General features: G+C 41.4%; 1 protein-coding gene across 1 annotated transcript; it reads right to left on the reverse strand.

Moving 5' to 3' along the window:
- Positions 1-14,959: 14,959 nt before the first annotated feature.
- On the reverse strand, positions 14,960-15,943 carry LOC126199643 (uncharacterized). Its single transcript, XM_049936569.1, has one exon. The coding sequence runs from the start codon at positions 15,941-15,943 to the stop codon at positions 14,960-14,962; it is 984 nt and encodes a 327-aa protein (XP_049792526.1).
- Between the last annotated feature and the right edge of the window lie 849 nt (positions 15,944-16,792).

Consider the following 16,792-nt stretch of genomic DNA (forward strand, 5'->3'; position numbering starts at 1 on the left):
TGCTCAGAGCCATTTGGACCATTTGAACAGCCCGCTCTGGACACCGGTGAGTAATTGCACTTTAATTGTAAACACCTGGAATAAAGAGAAGGAACAGTAACTGGTTTAAGCAGTTTCATTGATTTACGATGAGTGAGAGCCGATTCTGTTTTCTATTTGATTATCGGGATGTTATGCGTAGTAAGATAACCACTGCTAGGTAGTGAAGATAATCACACATTTTTTTTCCTGTCTATATCTAAGTTTATTTGCGATCAGAATCTGCAGTGTTTGAGTACTTTAAAATCTTTCTTACAAACGGAGCGGGATTTTACCTGCATGCAAATACTGTACTGCCTCATGCGAATTTGTGTTGCGAAGTTTAGAGGAAGAGTGATACTATACTATTGACTACCCACACACGGTGCAACACAGGATAGTGTGTGTGGTCACCAAATGCTTTTCAAATAATGTGTATCTCTGAACTGCAGTTTTTTTAGCAGTTTTGTTAAAGTGATGTGTACTATCTGATCAAAATTGTTTGGACACCTGTAAGTAAACTGTGCCTACTCTTCGTTTTTATAACAGTCTGAACTCTGCTGCGGCCCTCTTTGAGTGAGGTGTCTGAATGTCTGTGGAGAAGTGGCAGTTCATTCTTCCTCAACGGCCGAAACAATGGGGGGTAGTAGAGTAGGACGCTGGGATCGGGAGCGGAGTCGACACTGTAACTCACCCCAAAGAAGTTCCAGTGAGTTTAGATCGGGGCTCGTGACAGGTGGATACATTTCAAGAGTGTTAGTGACCACAAACCATTGCCTCAGAGACGCTACCTTACGCAATATCAAGCGGATACAGACAGTCACCGTCTCCGAAATCTTCCAGCACTGTACATAGTTTACGTTTTCTCAAGCGCGATACCGCGAAAGCTCCCTTCGCCATAATAGCTCCTCCACTCTTCACTGTTGGTACTACGCCTAATGACAGGTAACATTCTCCTGGCGTTCGTCGAACTCTAGCCCTTCCATCGTATTTTCGCAATGTATAGCGTGATTCATCTCTCATAATCACTCGTTTTCAGTCATCCACTATCCATTGACGTCGCTCTTTGCACCACCTCAACTGTTGCTTAACACTGACTCCAGAAAATGGTACCTCATGAGGACCTGTTCGACCATTCTTTTTCACTCCGTACGGACAGTGATTGTGCTATCTCTACTGCTGAAGCGCCACAGAAATCACGAGTGATTCCTTCCGCAGATTTCATGTGATTTTTTTACAACCGCCATCCGCAACGGACAGCAGCCCCTGTCCGTCCGTTCTCGAGGTCAGCCTGTCTGGGTTTAGCTCTGGATATTTCTTCGCGCCTCCATATTACTAGCAGTTGACTTGGGCAGCTTTAGAAGGATTGAAAGGTACACTATCTGATCAAAAGTATCCAGACACCCCCAAAAACATACGTTTTTCATATTAGGTGCATTGTGCTGCCACCTACTCTCCAAGTACTCCATTTCAGCGACTTCAGTAGTCACTAGACATCGTCAGAGAGCAGAATGGGGCGCTCCACGGAACTCACGGACTTCGGACGTGGTCAGGTGACTGCGTATCACTTGTGTCATACGCCTGTGCGCGAGATTTCCGCACTCCTAAACATCCATAGGTCGACTGTTTCCGATGTCACAGTAAAGTGGAAACGTGAAGGGACACGTACAGCACAAAAGCGTACAGGCCGATCTCTTCTGTTGACTGACAGACATCGCCGACAGTTGAAGAGGGTCGTAGTGTGTAATAGGCAGACATTTATCCAGGCCATCACACAGGAATTCCAAACGGCATCAGGATCCACAGCAAATAGTATCACAGTTGGGCGGGACGTGAGAACACTTGGATTTTATGGTCGAGCAGCTGCTCATAAACCACGCATCACGTCTTTAAACATCAAACGACGCCTCGCTTGGGGTAAGTAGCGTAAACGTTAGACGATTGAACAGTGGGAAAGCGTTGTGTGGAGTGACGAATCACGGTACACAATGTGGCGATCCGATGGCAGGGTGTGGATACGGCGACTGCGCGGTGAACGTCATCTGCCATCGTGTGTAGTGCCAACAGTAAAATTCGGAGGCGGTGGTGTTTTCCATGGAAGGGCTTACACCCCTTGTTGTTTTGCGTGGCACTATCACAGCACAGGCCTACACTGATGTTGTAAGCAGCTTCGTGCTTCCCACTGTTGAAGAGCAATTCGGGGGTGCCGATTGTATCTTCAAACACGATCGAGCAACTGTTCACAGTGGCGGAGTGGCTACACGACAATAACACCCCTGTAATAGACTGGTCTGTACAGAGTCCTAAGTTGAATCGTATCGAACACCTTAGGAATGTTTTGGAATGGTGACTTTGTGCCAGGCCTCTCCGACCGACATCGATACCCCTGCACAGTGTAGCACTCCGTGAAGAATGGTCTGCCATTCCCCATGAAACATTCCAGCACCTCATTGAACGTATGCCTGCTAGAGTGGAAGCTGCCGTCAGGGCTAAGGGTGGGCCAGCACTATATTGTATTCCAACATTACCGATGCAGGGCGCCACGGATTCGTAAATCATGTTTAGCCATGTGTCCGGATACTTTTGATCACGTTACTCAGGTGATATCCAATGACTAGACCACAGTCGAAGTCACTCAGTTCTCCTTACTCATTCATTCTCCAGTTTCTGCTTCCCTGCTGACAACACAGTATTCCTTGCCTCCTTTTATACTGATGCGCCCGCCTATCGTGACATCTAGCGTCAATTGCGCGTTACATATGGATGTTCGGATACGGTTGATCAGATAGTGTGCTAAGCACTACAGTAAAAAAAAATGGCTCTGAGCACTATGGGACTCAACATCTGAGGTCGTCAGTCCCCTAGAACTTAGAACTACTTAAACCTAACTAACCTAAGGACATCACACACATCCATGCCCGAGGCAGGATTCGAACCTGCGACCTTAGCAGTCACGCGGTTCCGGACTGAAGTGCCTAGAACCGCACGGCCACCACGGCCGGCGCACTACTATAAACAAATTGCTATTGTCGTATTAATTCATATCATACGATTTTAAATCTTAGGCATTTGGGTTTCGTTAAAGGTGCGGGCGACGCTAAGTTACATTTAGGAGGTGGAGACGAAGAAGTAACAAACTGTAGTCCCGCCCCGCTTCCCATAATGTGTCCCTGGATCTGCATCTCTCTGAGTTTTTCTGGAGGCGGATGAAAAGCTGTGACACGTGTGCCGACCACGACTCGTCCCGTGATAGTTTCCCCAGGCGTGGCCGTCGGCTGTTTTGTCACCAGCTGCGACAGCTGCAGCGGCGATTTCTCCTCCTGTGGACGAGCTTCGGCCTCGCCGCCCACGGCTTTCTTGCCAGCTGCACAGCTAGGAGCTCCGTCTCACCTGATACGCCTTGTCTGACTCATACAGAGCAATCTCAAGCATGTTACACCCATTCTGTTGTCGGAAAGATGTTATTCTAGGTCGTGATATACTCCTTTCGACAATATAAGGTGAAAGAAGATAATAAGGTTTGAAGAAATACTTCAGGGCTAAGATCGCTTTTAAATATTTATTTTGGATTGATGAACGGTTTCAATAGTACTTTGCTGCCATCTTCGGATCTGCAATGCGGTAGAGACACAGACTGCATTTGTAAACATATTTTCTATGCCAGTAGTAATGAAATGATTAAGTATAATATTCTATATACAAGATAACATGCCTCATATTTTTTCAAAATTATGCTATGTATTTTGAGAATGTTGAAATTTAAACAGTTTGGATACGTGAGCTCTACTAGCAGGTAGATAACAACCAACAAGTACGGCATTAACAACAACACTGTTTACAATCAAGTTGCCATGCAACTTTGGCCTATTACGAGCGACCACACACATGCTTGTCTGGAGCTGAACAGACAAGGGAACATTCCCGAGTTTCAATAAACAACCTTGATGAAACTTGGCGTGTGTGTAGAAGGGGCAAAATAGTACAATTTTTTGTTTCTGCCCAATTTCATCTCGCTTTTAAGGGACAAAACGCAACCCAAAATTTAATTTGCCATTTCAGGTTTGGAGGGAACTTCTTCGAAACGATGATATATAAAAAGTGAATTTCATATAGAAACTGATATGTAATTAACGTTCTTGAAAACTATATGATCAGTTTTTTAATAATTTGACATTTTGCAAAATACTCCACCACAATTAATCAGTTCTGAAAAATGAAAATTTTTGTTAGAACATAAATTACGGTTTCAAGCCCTAGGACAGAAAACTTCCGGTTTTGACAAAGGACTCGATGGCACAGTGAATGTGGAACATATACGGCTTTCTATATTGAAAGAAGTTTCTAAGATGATTTTCATATCTAGTTCTGCTGAATTTTGTTTTCTATCGTCTTCTCCGTCTTTTATATTACGTGAAATATCCTTCATTTTATGTGCATGTGTAAAAAAGTTATGTTTTAAGCATTTCTTTATAGATTATCATTATCGTAATTATTTTCTATCATAATAAAGAGTTACTTATTATTTTAAATTAACTGAACTCACGTTGTTGTTGTGGTCTTCAGTCCTGAGACTGGTTTGATGCAGCTCTCCATGCTACTCTATCCTGTGCAAGCTTCTTCATCTCCCAGTACCTACTGCAACCTACATCCTTCTGAATCTGCTTAGTGTATTGATCTCTTGGTCTCCCTCTACGATTTTTACCCTCCACGCTGCCCTCCAATGCTAAATTTGTGATCCCTTGATGCCTCAAAACATGTCCTACCAAACGATCCCTTCTTCTAGTCAAGTTGTGCCACAAACTTCTCTTCTCCCCAATCCTATTCAATACCTCCTCATTAGTTACGTGATCTACCCACCTTATCTTCAGCATTCTTCTGTAGCACCACATTTCGAAAGCTTCTATTCGATTCTTGTCCAAACTGGTTATCGTCCATGTTTCACTTCCATGCATGGCTACACTCCATACAAATACTTTCAGAAACGACTTCCTGACACCTAAATCTATACTCGATGTTAACAAATTTCTCTTCTTCAGAAACGCTTTCCTTGCCATTGCCAGTCTACATTTTATATCCTCTCTACTTCGACCATCATCGGTTATTTTACTCCCTAAATAGCAAAACTCCTTTACTACTTTAAGTGTCTCATTTCCTAATCTAATTCCCTCAGCATCACCCGACTTAATTTGACTACATTCCATTATCCTCGTTTTGCTTTTGTTGATGTTCATCTTATATCCTCCTTTCAAGACACTGTCCATTCCGTTCAACTGCTCTTCCAAGTCCTTTGCTGTCTCTGACAGAATTACAATGTCATCGGCGAACCTCAAAGTTTTTACTTCTTCTCCATGAATTTTAATACCTACTCCGAATTTTTCTTTTGTTTCCTTTACTGCTTGCTCAATATACAGATTGAATAACATCGGGGAGAGGCTACAACCCTGTCTCACTCCCTTCCCAACCACTGCTTCCCTTTCATGCCCCTCGACTCTTATAACTGCCATCTGGTTTCTGTACAAATTGTAAATAGCCTTTCGCTCCCTGTATTTTACCCCTGCCACCTTCAGGATTTGAAAGAGAGTATTCCAGTCAACATTGTCAAAAGCTTTCTCTAAGTCTACAAATGCTAGAAACGTAGGTTTGCCTTTTCTTAATCTTTCTTCCAAGATAAGTCGTAAGGTCAGTATTGCCTCGCGTGTTCCAACATTTCTACGGAATCCAAACTGATCATCCCCGAGGTCGGCTTCTACCAGTTTTTCCATTCGTCTGTATAGAATTCGCGTTAGTATTTTGCAGCTGTGACTTATTAAACTGATAGTTCGGTAATTTTCACATCTGTCAACACCTGCTTTCTTTGGTATTGTAATTATTATATTCTTCTTGAAGTCTGAGGGTATTTCGCCTGTCTCATACATCTTGCTCACCAGATGGTAGAGTTTTTTCAGGACTGGCTCTCCCGAGGCCATCAGTAGTTCCAATGGAATGTTGTCTACTCCCGGGGCCTTGTTTCGACTCAGGTCTTTCAGTGCTCTGTCAAACTCTTCACGCAGTATCTTATCTCCCATTTCATCTTCATCTACATCCTCTTCCATTTCCATAATTTTTTCCTCAAGTACATCTCCCTTGTATAAACCCTCTATATACTCCTTCCACCTTTCTGCCTTCCCTTCTTTGCTTAGAACTGGGTATCCATCTGAGCTCTTGATATTCATACAAGTGGTTCTCTTCTCTCCAAAGGTCTCTTTAATTTTCCTGTAGGCAGTATCTATCTTACCCCTAGTGAGACAAGCCTCTACATCCTTACATTTGTCCTCTAGCCATCCCTGCTTAGCCATTTTGCACTTCCTGTCGATTTCATTTTTGAGACGTTTGTATTCTTTTTTGCCTGCTTCATTTACTGCATTTTTATATTTTCTCCTTTCATCAATTAAATTCAATATTTCTTCTGTTACCCAAGGATTTCTATTAGCCCTCGTCTTTTTACCTACTTGATCGTCTGCTGCCTTCACCACTTCATCCCTCAGAGCTACCCATTCTTCTTCTACTGTATTTCTTTCCCCCATTCCTGTCAATTGTTCCCTTATGCTCTCCCTGAAACTCTCTACAACCTCTGGTTCTTTCAGTTTATCCAGATCCCATCTCCTTAAATTCCCACCTTTTTGCAGTTTCTTCAGTTTCAATCTGCAGTTCATAACCAATAGATTGTGGTCAGAATCCACATCTGCCCCTGGAAATGTCTTACAATTTAAAACCTGGTTCCTGAATCTCTGTCTTACCATTATATAATCTATCTGAAACCTGTCAGTATCTCCAGGCTTCTTCCATGTATACAGCCTCCTTTCATGATTCTTGAACCAAGTGTTAGCTATGATTAAGTTATGCTCTGTGCAAAATTCTACAAGGCGGCTTCCTCTTTCATTCCTTCCCCCCAATCCATATTCACCTACTATGTTTCCTTCTCTCCCTTTTCCTACTGACGAATTCCAGTCACCCATGACTATTAAATTTTCGTCTCCCTTCACTACCTGAATAATTTCTTTTATCTCGTCATACATTTCATCTATTTCTTCATCATCTGCGGAGCTAGTTGGCATATAAACTTGTACTACTGTAGTAGGCATGGGCTTTGTGTCTATCTTGGCCACAATAATGCGTTCACTATGCTGTTTGTAATAGCTAACCCGCACTCCTATTCTTTTATTCATTATTAAACCTACTCCTGCATTACCCCTATTTGATTTTGTATTTATAACCCTGTAATCACCTGACCAAAAGTCTTGTTCCTCCTGCCACCGAACTTCACTAATTCCCACTATATCTCACTTTAACCTATCCATTTCCCTTTTTAAATTTTCTAACCTACCTGCCCGATTAAGTGATCTGACATTCCACGCTCCGATCCGTAGAACGCCAGTTTTCTTTCTCCTGATAACGACGTCCTCTTGAGTAGTCCCCGCCCGGAGATCCGAATGGGGGACTATTTTACCTCCGGAATATTTTACCCAAGAGGACGCCATCATCATTTAATCATACAGTAGAGCTGCATGTCCTCGGGAAAAATTACGGCTGTAGTTTCCCCTTGCTTTCAGCCGTTCGCAGTACCAGCACAGCAAGGCCGTTTTGGTTAATGTTACAAGGCCAGATCAGTCAATCATCCAGACTGTTGCCCCTGCAACTACTGAAAAGGCTGCTGCCCCTCTTCAGGAACCACATGTTTGTCTGGCCTCTCAACAGATACCCCTCCGTTGTGGTTGCACCTACGGTATGGCCATCTGTATCGCTGAGGCACGCAAGCCTCCCCACCAACGGCAAGGTCCATGGTTCATGGGGGGTGAACTCACGTATGTGAAATGATAAACGGAATAAAACAAAAAATGAATATAAAACCTAAAATAACAGGTTCACACATAAAACAAATGTAAGTAAAATAAATAATTAGAATAGTAATGAAAGTTTAGATATTTCAATTAGCTATTGAAAATACTCCAACAGCACATTTTGTACAGCTTATTTTTTTCCAAAAATGGTATTTCAGAAACCAGCTCTATTACACTGGCTTGTAAGCTTCCTTAATTTATATTTTTAAAAAAGTTTTCATTATTCAGTATTGATAATGGTGGTGGGACATTTAGCAAAATTTCAGATTAATACGAAAGATGATTATACAGTTTTCAAGAACAGTAATTACGTATCAACATTTTACATGAAAAACTCTTTTTTTAATATATCGTCGTTTCGAAGATATTCTCACAAATCCTGAAATGCCGAATTAAATTTCATGGTCTGTCTTACCCCTTAAAATTGAAATTGGGCACAATCATAAAATATGTATTGCACTATTTTGCCTCTTCTACACTCCCGCAAAGTTTCATCAAGATCGCTTACTGACACTTGTGAATGTTCCCTTTGTGAGTCCGTCACTGTGACAGGCAAGCTAACTCTTATATCCACTATGTGGCAGTCGGACGCGGTGGTCTCGCGGTTCTAGGCGCGCAGTCCGGAACCGTGCGACCGCTACGGTCGTAGGTTCGAATCCTGCCTCGGGCATGGATGTGTGTGATGTCCTTAGGTTAGTTAGGTTTAAGTAGTTCTAAGTTCTAGGGGACTGATGACCACAGCAGTTGAGTCCCATAGTGCTCAGCGCCATTTGAACTATGTGGCAGCGTGGAAACAAGTGTACTTTTAGCATTTACATTAGGTTAAAAAAATGTGTGAAATCTTATGGGACTTAAGTGCTAAGGTCATCAGTCCCTGAGCTTACACACTACTTAACCCTAAATTATCCTAAGGACAAGCACACACACCCATGCCCGAGGGAGGACTCGAACTTCCGCCAGGACCAGCCATACATTAGGTAAATTACACAATTCATTTATGAGAAATTTCTACACTATTTAAACTAATCCAAATCTAAAGTGAAAGAAAATTACAGAAAATTTATAAAGATTGTACAGTATTTAGGTGCCACTACACAAACTTCCAAAAAAGAGCAATGTCAACATTTATGTAATATACTGCTATTTTTTGTTGTTGTTCAACGTATTTGTAGGATTTAAAACCAATCCAAAAAAATGGCTCTGAGCACTATGGGACTCAACTGCTGTGGTCATAAGTCCCCTAGAACTTAGAGCTACTTAAACCTAACTAACCTAAGGACAGCATACAACACCCAGCCATCACGAGGCAGAGAAAATCCCTGACCCCGCCGGGAATCGAACCCGGGAACCCGGGCGTGGGAAGCGAGAACGCTACCGTACGACCACGAGATGCGGGCAAAACCAATCCAAATAATGTTTTTTTTTTTTTTAATTTGAAATATTATTGTGGCTTCACATCGCAGGTTCTATACGAATTGTTTTTTGAATTAAATGACAACTATAGCATCAGACAGGCAACATTTATTCTCATTAGTCCTTAGTTTGATTTCTAAAACAAACTCTCTGAAAAACTCACCGATTTGTGTGTAAGATATTTTAGTGTGATCACTATTTTCATTATACCACCTAGCATTACAAATTTACAAACCATACACATGGTAACATCAGTGGAAAGTCGTAACATCCCCACATAACAGTTCAATTCATACTTTATACAATTAGCCAATGAAGCAGCTCAAAGACTAGACATAATATAATGTCTAGATGGCATCATACAATATGCGAATGACTCTCATATTTTCTCACTTATCTGTATATTTATTTTTAGAAAACAGCTACCTGCATGAATAAAAACCACATTTCAAACATGAGATACAATACCATAATTTGCTTGTAGCTAGCTAGTGTCAAATATTTCCAGACAGTGAGTTAATGAGCATTCCGCTCTCATTTAAGTATATGTCCGAAAGGGTCAGCCTTTAGGAATCGCAAATGTGTGGTCTACATCATTTATGGGTCGTTAATTTAGCTTCCGATATTATTATTACTGTTGTTATGTGTTATATTAACGTTGTATGTTTCATACAATTTCGCAAACTTTCCATCAGCTAGACAATTTACCCAAAAGGTCACAAATGACTAGTTTAGGTCGTGTGATGAGACACATGAGGTTCAACCCCTAGACGAGTTTGAGCCAAGACATTTCGACGAAGAGGAACCAAATGTGAGCCAGAACATCTTTGGGATGTTAGCTCGCAAGACTAACATGGACAGCTACTGGCTTATTCTAAATAATAACGTAAAACATTTTATTTACATGGTGTATGAATTCTTGTGAAGTATATTAATGTAAAACATCATGTCACCCAATGCCTGAGTGAAATTTACTGATTTTACCATGTGACTGTCAAATAGCAGTAGAAGATATTGTCACTTAATGCAGTAACAAGGACTCTAAGTCTAATTATGTAGCTTGAGTCCGCTATAGTACAGGCGAAGTTATAATTTTATAAACTACACCACATTGCATAATCATGAGCCTCGTTATCCTTCGCCTAGGTAGTATAGGCATAGTTCTATGAATTACATGTTTTTCTAATGGCAGCCACGCAAATTTCCTTGTACTGGTACAGTTATGGAGAATAAAATACAATAAGTTAAAGAGGTCATGAACACTTTATGAAATGCATGCCATTTTCATGTTCTCGAGGACATTCGGCTGAAATTTATGTGAGAGAAAGGAATTCTTCATGAACCAGTTTATGTTGTAAATGCCATGTTTTTGTTTGTAAATGCCATAACCTGCAGTCAACATGCACGTTACTTATAGAGCACAATCTCATAGTACGCTTACACAAAAGATGTTATTCAATTTCATGCTGTCTGAGGTATTAACGTATCTATTGAAAAAGATGAGGTATGTTACCGATGAGTAAAATATTATGCTTATATTCTTCGTTAGTTCTGGCATAGAAAATACATTTGCAAATGCAGTGTGTCCATGTCGTATTACACATCCGAAGACGACAGTAAAAACCGTTGAAAGCGGTCATCAATTCAAGTAAATACTTAAAGCGATCTTGGGTCTGAATGTCAGTCATATATGAAAAGCAAGTTTTTTGAATTTCTGAGGCACTTGATGTGCAGTAGCGAAGGATGGGTGACAAACACTTTGTAGAAGAACCAAGAGAGAACAGTAAGAATGGTGGACTAATAAAGAAGCGAACATTGTTACACGGTTGAGGAGCCGGTGGCATGTGTGTGGATGCATGAACCCATAGACAGAGCAAACAGTGACTGAGTAAATAAGTGCATTTGGAGATCACATTGACAGCGTACCACGTTGTAAAGCAGCCTTGCTTCATTGGGGAAAGCATGTTTTTGTTCCCAACAGCGTCAAAGACAGACTAGGCAGCGAACGTAAGAAAATGCGAGAGTACAATAAATCATTTCGCTAAAGGGTAGTTGAACTTCAGGTATCGCGATAAACAATGTGTGACGAAATTTAAAAAAATAGTTACATGAAAAGGTTTAGACCGATACTTGTGAATGAATTATCTGGTAATCGCATAGAACATCGTGTTGCAGCCTGCCGAACTATGTTGGTACGATTTCCAAATGCTGTGTCCCGCTTGCAGTGTTATTTTTTGATGAAATGCAATATATCTCTGTTCGAAGGGGAGATATTGTTTCTTGGTCTAAGGGAAAAATCCTGTTATGGGCCAGAGTGGTAAAGTAAGTCGCCGCATGTTATGATATTGGGCGTGTTGTCATCACAATTCTTAATTTTTTGATGGTTAGGTGGATGGAAATTCTGATGTGGACATGTTATAAACGTTGTAAATACCTCAGAGCTCGAAGACTAGGGAATCATGTATGACGTGTGGTTACAGCAAATGGAGCTCCACTTTGGCACTTAGATATATGAGCTCCCTGATAAACAATTTCCAGGCTGCTGTATCCATCGTGGTTCAGCCGTTACTGTCTTCCGTGGTGAACTACCGTGGAATAGCCTGATTTGGAAAATCCAAGTCCTATTTAATCATGTTTATGAAAAGAAATCAATAAGAAGCACAGAAAGTAACTACCTACTGGTGGGTACTGAACTCGACTGTGATTTTTGGTGAACACAGGAATTTTAGTTCTGTTTTGATACAGTAACATTAAGGGGGAGGAGATGAGAATTCTCAACACGAAGCCGGGAACTTTCCACTGCTGGCAATTCATTATGAGAAATAATCGTGTCCCATCGGGCTCATCGCTGGTACAAGACTGATGAAGAATTGCGCAAAAGTTTCGACGAAGCCTTTCGAAGCATAACTCCTAAAATACCCCATAAAATGTCAAAGAGTGGAGATGTGAGGCACCATGGTGTACATACAGATCTACTGGCTGCATAAATTTTATATAATGATGTATTTCAGTATGCAATATACTGTTTTATGTACGGTTGCGGGGACTCCTCCGAAACACCGTAGTGTACCCGATTGCAGTTTGTTGCGTATTTCTGTGGCGTTCGTACGGCCGCTCTTAGGCTGATTACACAAACGTGTTACAAAGCGCAACGCTATTATTTCAATGATCTTAATTTCTTTAGTTAATCTAACTTCATAAAGCGTCCAGATCACTGAAAAATCCTCAAGAATTTATAGAACGAGAACTCTGTAAGAGACATTTTTTGCGCGTGGATCACACTTCCTTAGTGTTGTTTGTACTGTCGCTGATTTTCCCTCCAGAGCCAAGTTAACTCCTACTGAATGCCCCATTAAGGTGAAGGCCAAGATGACGGATATCGGCGCATCTGAGGAAATTTTATTGTTAAAGATAAGACTGAATTCTTAAAATCATGAAATTTATTGCTTAACTTTCGTCCTTATGGCCATAACTCAGTGCTACAATAATATGACTTTTAGATGACTATTTTTTATATGACACCATACCTACCTCATTTTTCACATTACGCCGCTGCACCTGAACATGGCTGGTAAAACAGTGCATCAAGCAGGCTTAAATAATACATAGTACGATGATTAATTTTCTCCTTTGTGCCGTTCATTTCATAATTTAATTTTCTTTGCTGTGCTAAATGATTCACATAAAGTTTAAACATAGAACAAATCACAACAAACTATAGAAACAAAACTTAAATCCAGTGTTGACACTGAAAACCAGTGAAATTTGCTTACTTAAATAATTATGGGCGCTTTTCCATCCACTACACCCTGAATGACGGAATATGCAATTGCACCATACTTATCTGTGTTTTTCAAATTTATCTCACACTAAATAAACATCGTTTCGAATCAGTATCCATGTCGTCTAGTTCATTGTCGTCACAGAAGTTGGTTGGGTGCATCTCTGATTGATTCAGACGAGGAAACTTTCTTATAATTTGTATATTTATCTTAGTAGAGCCTGCTTTCTTCTTCGTATTATTTTCACAATATTCGCATTTAATTTTATCTCCCGTTTCACTTATGTAATTTTCAACACTATTTCGCATGGCGTTGACTGAATACATCACAAAAAATGAAAAATTCTACCTTTTGAATGCTCTGTCTTTTGATGGACTAAAATTTGAAGACCATTCCAACTGTACACGCATTTAACAGTAAACTACACGATTGTTCTTGTTGTATCATGTTTATGAAAAAAATATCAGTAAGAAGAGCAGCAAGTAATTACCTTCTGGTGGGTTGAGAACTGCGTGATGCTGCATTTGTAGATCATTTTTGACACTTTAAAAACTTTCTGTGAAACACTAAAACCTTTTTAAATGCAAGAAATGTTCAACAGCCTAGACCGCATTAAATACATCTTTATTTAAGACAACCGGTCTCGTCAGACTTTGCTGTCATCTTCAAGTCTTAAAAAAATTGTTGTTGTGAAACGTGTTTATTTTGTGTTGAACCTCACTGCAGGTTGTCATGTGGATAAAAATCAACACAGTGTAAAGGTTTCACAAGCTGCGACATCGTCGCGAAAAGCAACGTGACCCGTATATGTAATAAGTTTCCTTTAATTTACGTCTATGGTCACAATCTTTTCTGTTTAACAGATAACCGGTTTCGGTCTTTAATGACCATCATGAGACAGATCTGATGATGGTCATTAAATACCGAAACCGGTAATCTGTTAAACAGAAAAGATTGTGACCATAGACGTAAATTAAAGGAAACTTATTACAGTGTAAAGCTTTGTCACAATGAAAATACGTAAAGCAAAAGGCCATATAAGACTCACATATGAGTCAAATGATTGTTACTGTGTTTTTGTGATGTAACAAGCGCCTGTGAGCGACTGGTATATGGACATGGCCTCCTGTGCAAGGAGCTTCATGTTTTTAAATACTTTAAATATGACAGACCTTTAATAATGTGCTGATTTTTATCCATATGACAACTCGGCGCGAGGTTCAACGTAAAATGAACACTTTTCACAACGAAATGATTTTTAAGGCTTCAAGTTGACAGCAAAGTCTGTCGAAACCAGTTGTTTTAAGTAAAGAAATGTCTTATGTGATATAAGCTGTTAAATGTTTTTTTGGCAAGTAAATCAGATCGCACTTTCAGTACTGTCACAATGGCAGAATTCAGTCAAAACTTTATCCATTTACATAAATAAAAATGGTTCCATATACTGAGATTATTGGTAAAACTATTGTTTACTTTAGTCTTTGAACTGAAAGGAATGTAATTCTTTGGATGACTGGCCCAGGACAATTAATTTTTCTTATTTCGTTTCGAGAAATATTTTACAGTCTCGCAGAAACGAAAAGATGTGACATTGTCTTTTCTTTGGAATTTCATCGGAGTAAGTTCCAGAAGCATTTGCCAATGTATAATTGCCAACAAAATGGAATAAATGATTTTCTTTATATTATTTGTTGTAGACATGACTGATGCAATGTGAAAATCAGTGGTGTTATAAACTAAGGTAGTAAAAAGCAGTGAAATGCAGTAAAAAGTTATTTTTATTTTTTTGTCAACAGTTACACAAATAAATAAGAAAGTACAAAACGTAAAGGTTTCCAGATCATTTTCAAAAACTTAGCAACAGCTGATTTAGTAGTATGAGATGTAATGGCCATATCCACCATGGCCACCTCCACCACTGCCGCCATGACCACCACCACCACCTCCATGACCACCACCCCCATAGCCACCATGTCCACCGCCACCACCTGCATGACCACCTCCTCCATATCCACCATGGCCGCCACCACCACCTCCGTGACCACCACCACCATATCCTCCATGACCTCCACCACCACCTCCATGGCCACCGCCGCCATATCCTCCATGACCACCACCTCCGTAGCCTCCATGACCACCATGGCCTCCATCACCACCTCCATGACCTCCACCACCACCTCCATGGCCGCCGCCACCATATCCTCCATGGCCGCCGCCACCACCTCTGTGACCACCACCACCATATCCTCCATGACCTCCACCACCACCTCCATGGCCGCCGCCGCCATATCCTCCATGACCACCACTTCCATAGCCTCCATGACCGCCGTGGCCGCCACCACCACCTCCATGACCTCCACCACCACCTCCATGGCCGCCGCCGCCATATCCTCCATGACCACCACCTCCATAGCCTCCATGACCACCATGGCCTCCATCACCACCTCCATGACCTCCACCACCACCTCCATGGCCGCCGCCACCATATCCTCCATGGCCGCCGCCACCACCTCCGTGACCACCACCACCATATCCACCATGACCTCCACCACCACCTCCATGGCCACCGCCATATCCTCCATGTCCACCACCTCCGTAGCCACCGTGACCGCCGTGGCCTCCACCACCGCCTCCATGGCCTCCACCACCGTGGCCGCCTCCACCACCGCCATGCCCATAATTTTCACTGAAAAATCCTCCAAAAGCGGCCGCCATCTTTTGGTCCAAGTCGATCAGCTCCAGAGCAGTGTCAGCATCTTCTGCTGCTATTTCAGCAGAGCTCTGCTGGGAGCAGATGACGTAAGAGAGCAGAAGCGTTGGCAGGAGGTACCTGAGGCACCTCATGTCTGCCATGGTTGCTGGTTGCTGGGTGGGCGGTGACTGCCGACCGGAGCTGTGTCCGCACTATTTATACTCGTGCCGCCGCCAGGTGAATGGCGTTTTCCTCCGCACACGGTGGCATTGTAACACAGAAGCTGCACCGTAGAATGTGATCCGTTCCAAACACTTCTCCACTTCAGTAGACTGTTTTTCTCCTGGCCAATTCTGTCTGCAGCTTGACTACTTTATTTATCGGACGGAGACCGACATAATAATAATTAAACAGAACTATATCTGAAAGTCTTCTCAGAAATTTCTTCCAACATAGAAAGCTGTGTACATCCTACGGCTGTAACTGTGTCATCAAGCCTTTTCGGAGAGTCAAAGAACTACATATTGCACTATTTTATCCCCTCTACGCACCCACCTAGTTTAATCAAGATCGCTTATTGACACTAGGGAAAGTTCCCGTGGGAGTGTGGTACTGTGACAGGCAAGCTACCTCTTATGTCCATTATGTAGCAGCTTGGTAACAAACGGTACTGTTAGCATTGACACTAGGTAAATTACAAACATTGGTTTATGAGAAATATGTACAGTGATTAAAGTAGACCGAATCCGAAGTCAAAGAAAATTACAGACATATTATAAACATTAAACAGATGTAGTAGCTGTCAGTATACAAGTTCTTTCATAAAGGAGTAATACACTGCTAAACACTTTTCTGCTTTGCGATGTGTATTTTATATTTGCAGGATTTAAAACCAGTCAAACAAAATATTTTTAATCTTTTTAATTTTTTAATTTCATTGTTCCTGCACATCGCAGGTTCTGTACGACTTCTTTGAGTAAATAGCCACTGTAGTATAAAGCAGGCAACAT

The sequence above is a fragment of the Schistocerca nitens genome, chromosome 8 (assembly GCF_023898315.1).
Source record: "Schistocerca nitens isolate TAMUIC-IGC-003100 chromosome 8, iqSchNite1.1, whole genome shotgun sequence".
Classification (NCBI taxonomy): domain Eukaryota; kingdom Metazoa; phylum Arthropoda; class Insecta; order Orthoptera; family Acrididae; genus Schistocerca; species Schistocerca nitens.

Coding starts and splice junctions, on each gene's coding strand:
- LOC126199643 (XM_049936569.1), bottom strand. CDS start 15,943: ATGGCAGACATGAGGTGCCTCAGGTACCTCCTGCCAACGCTTCTGCTC.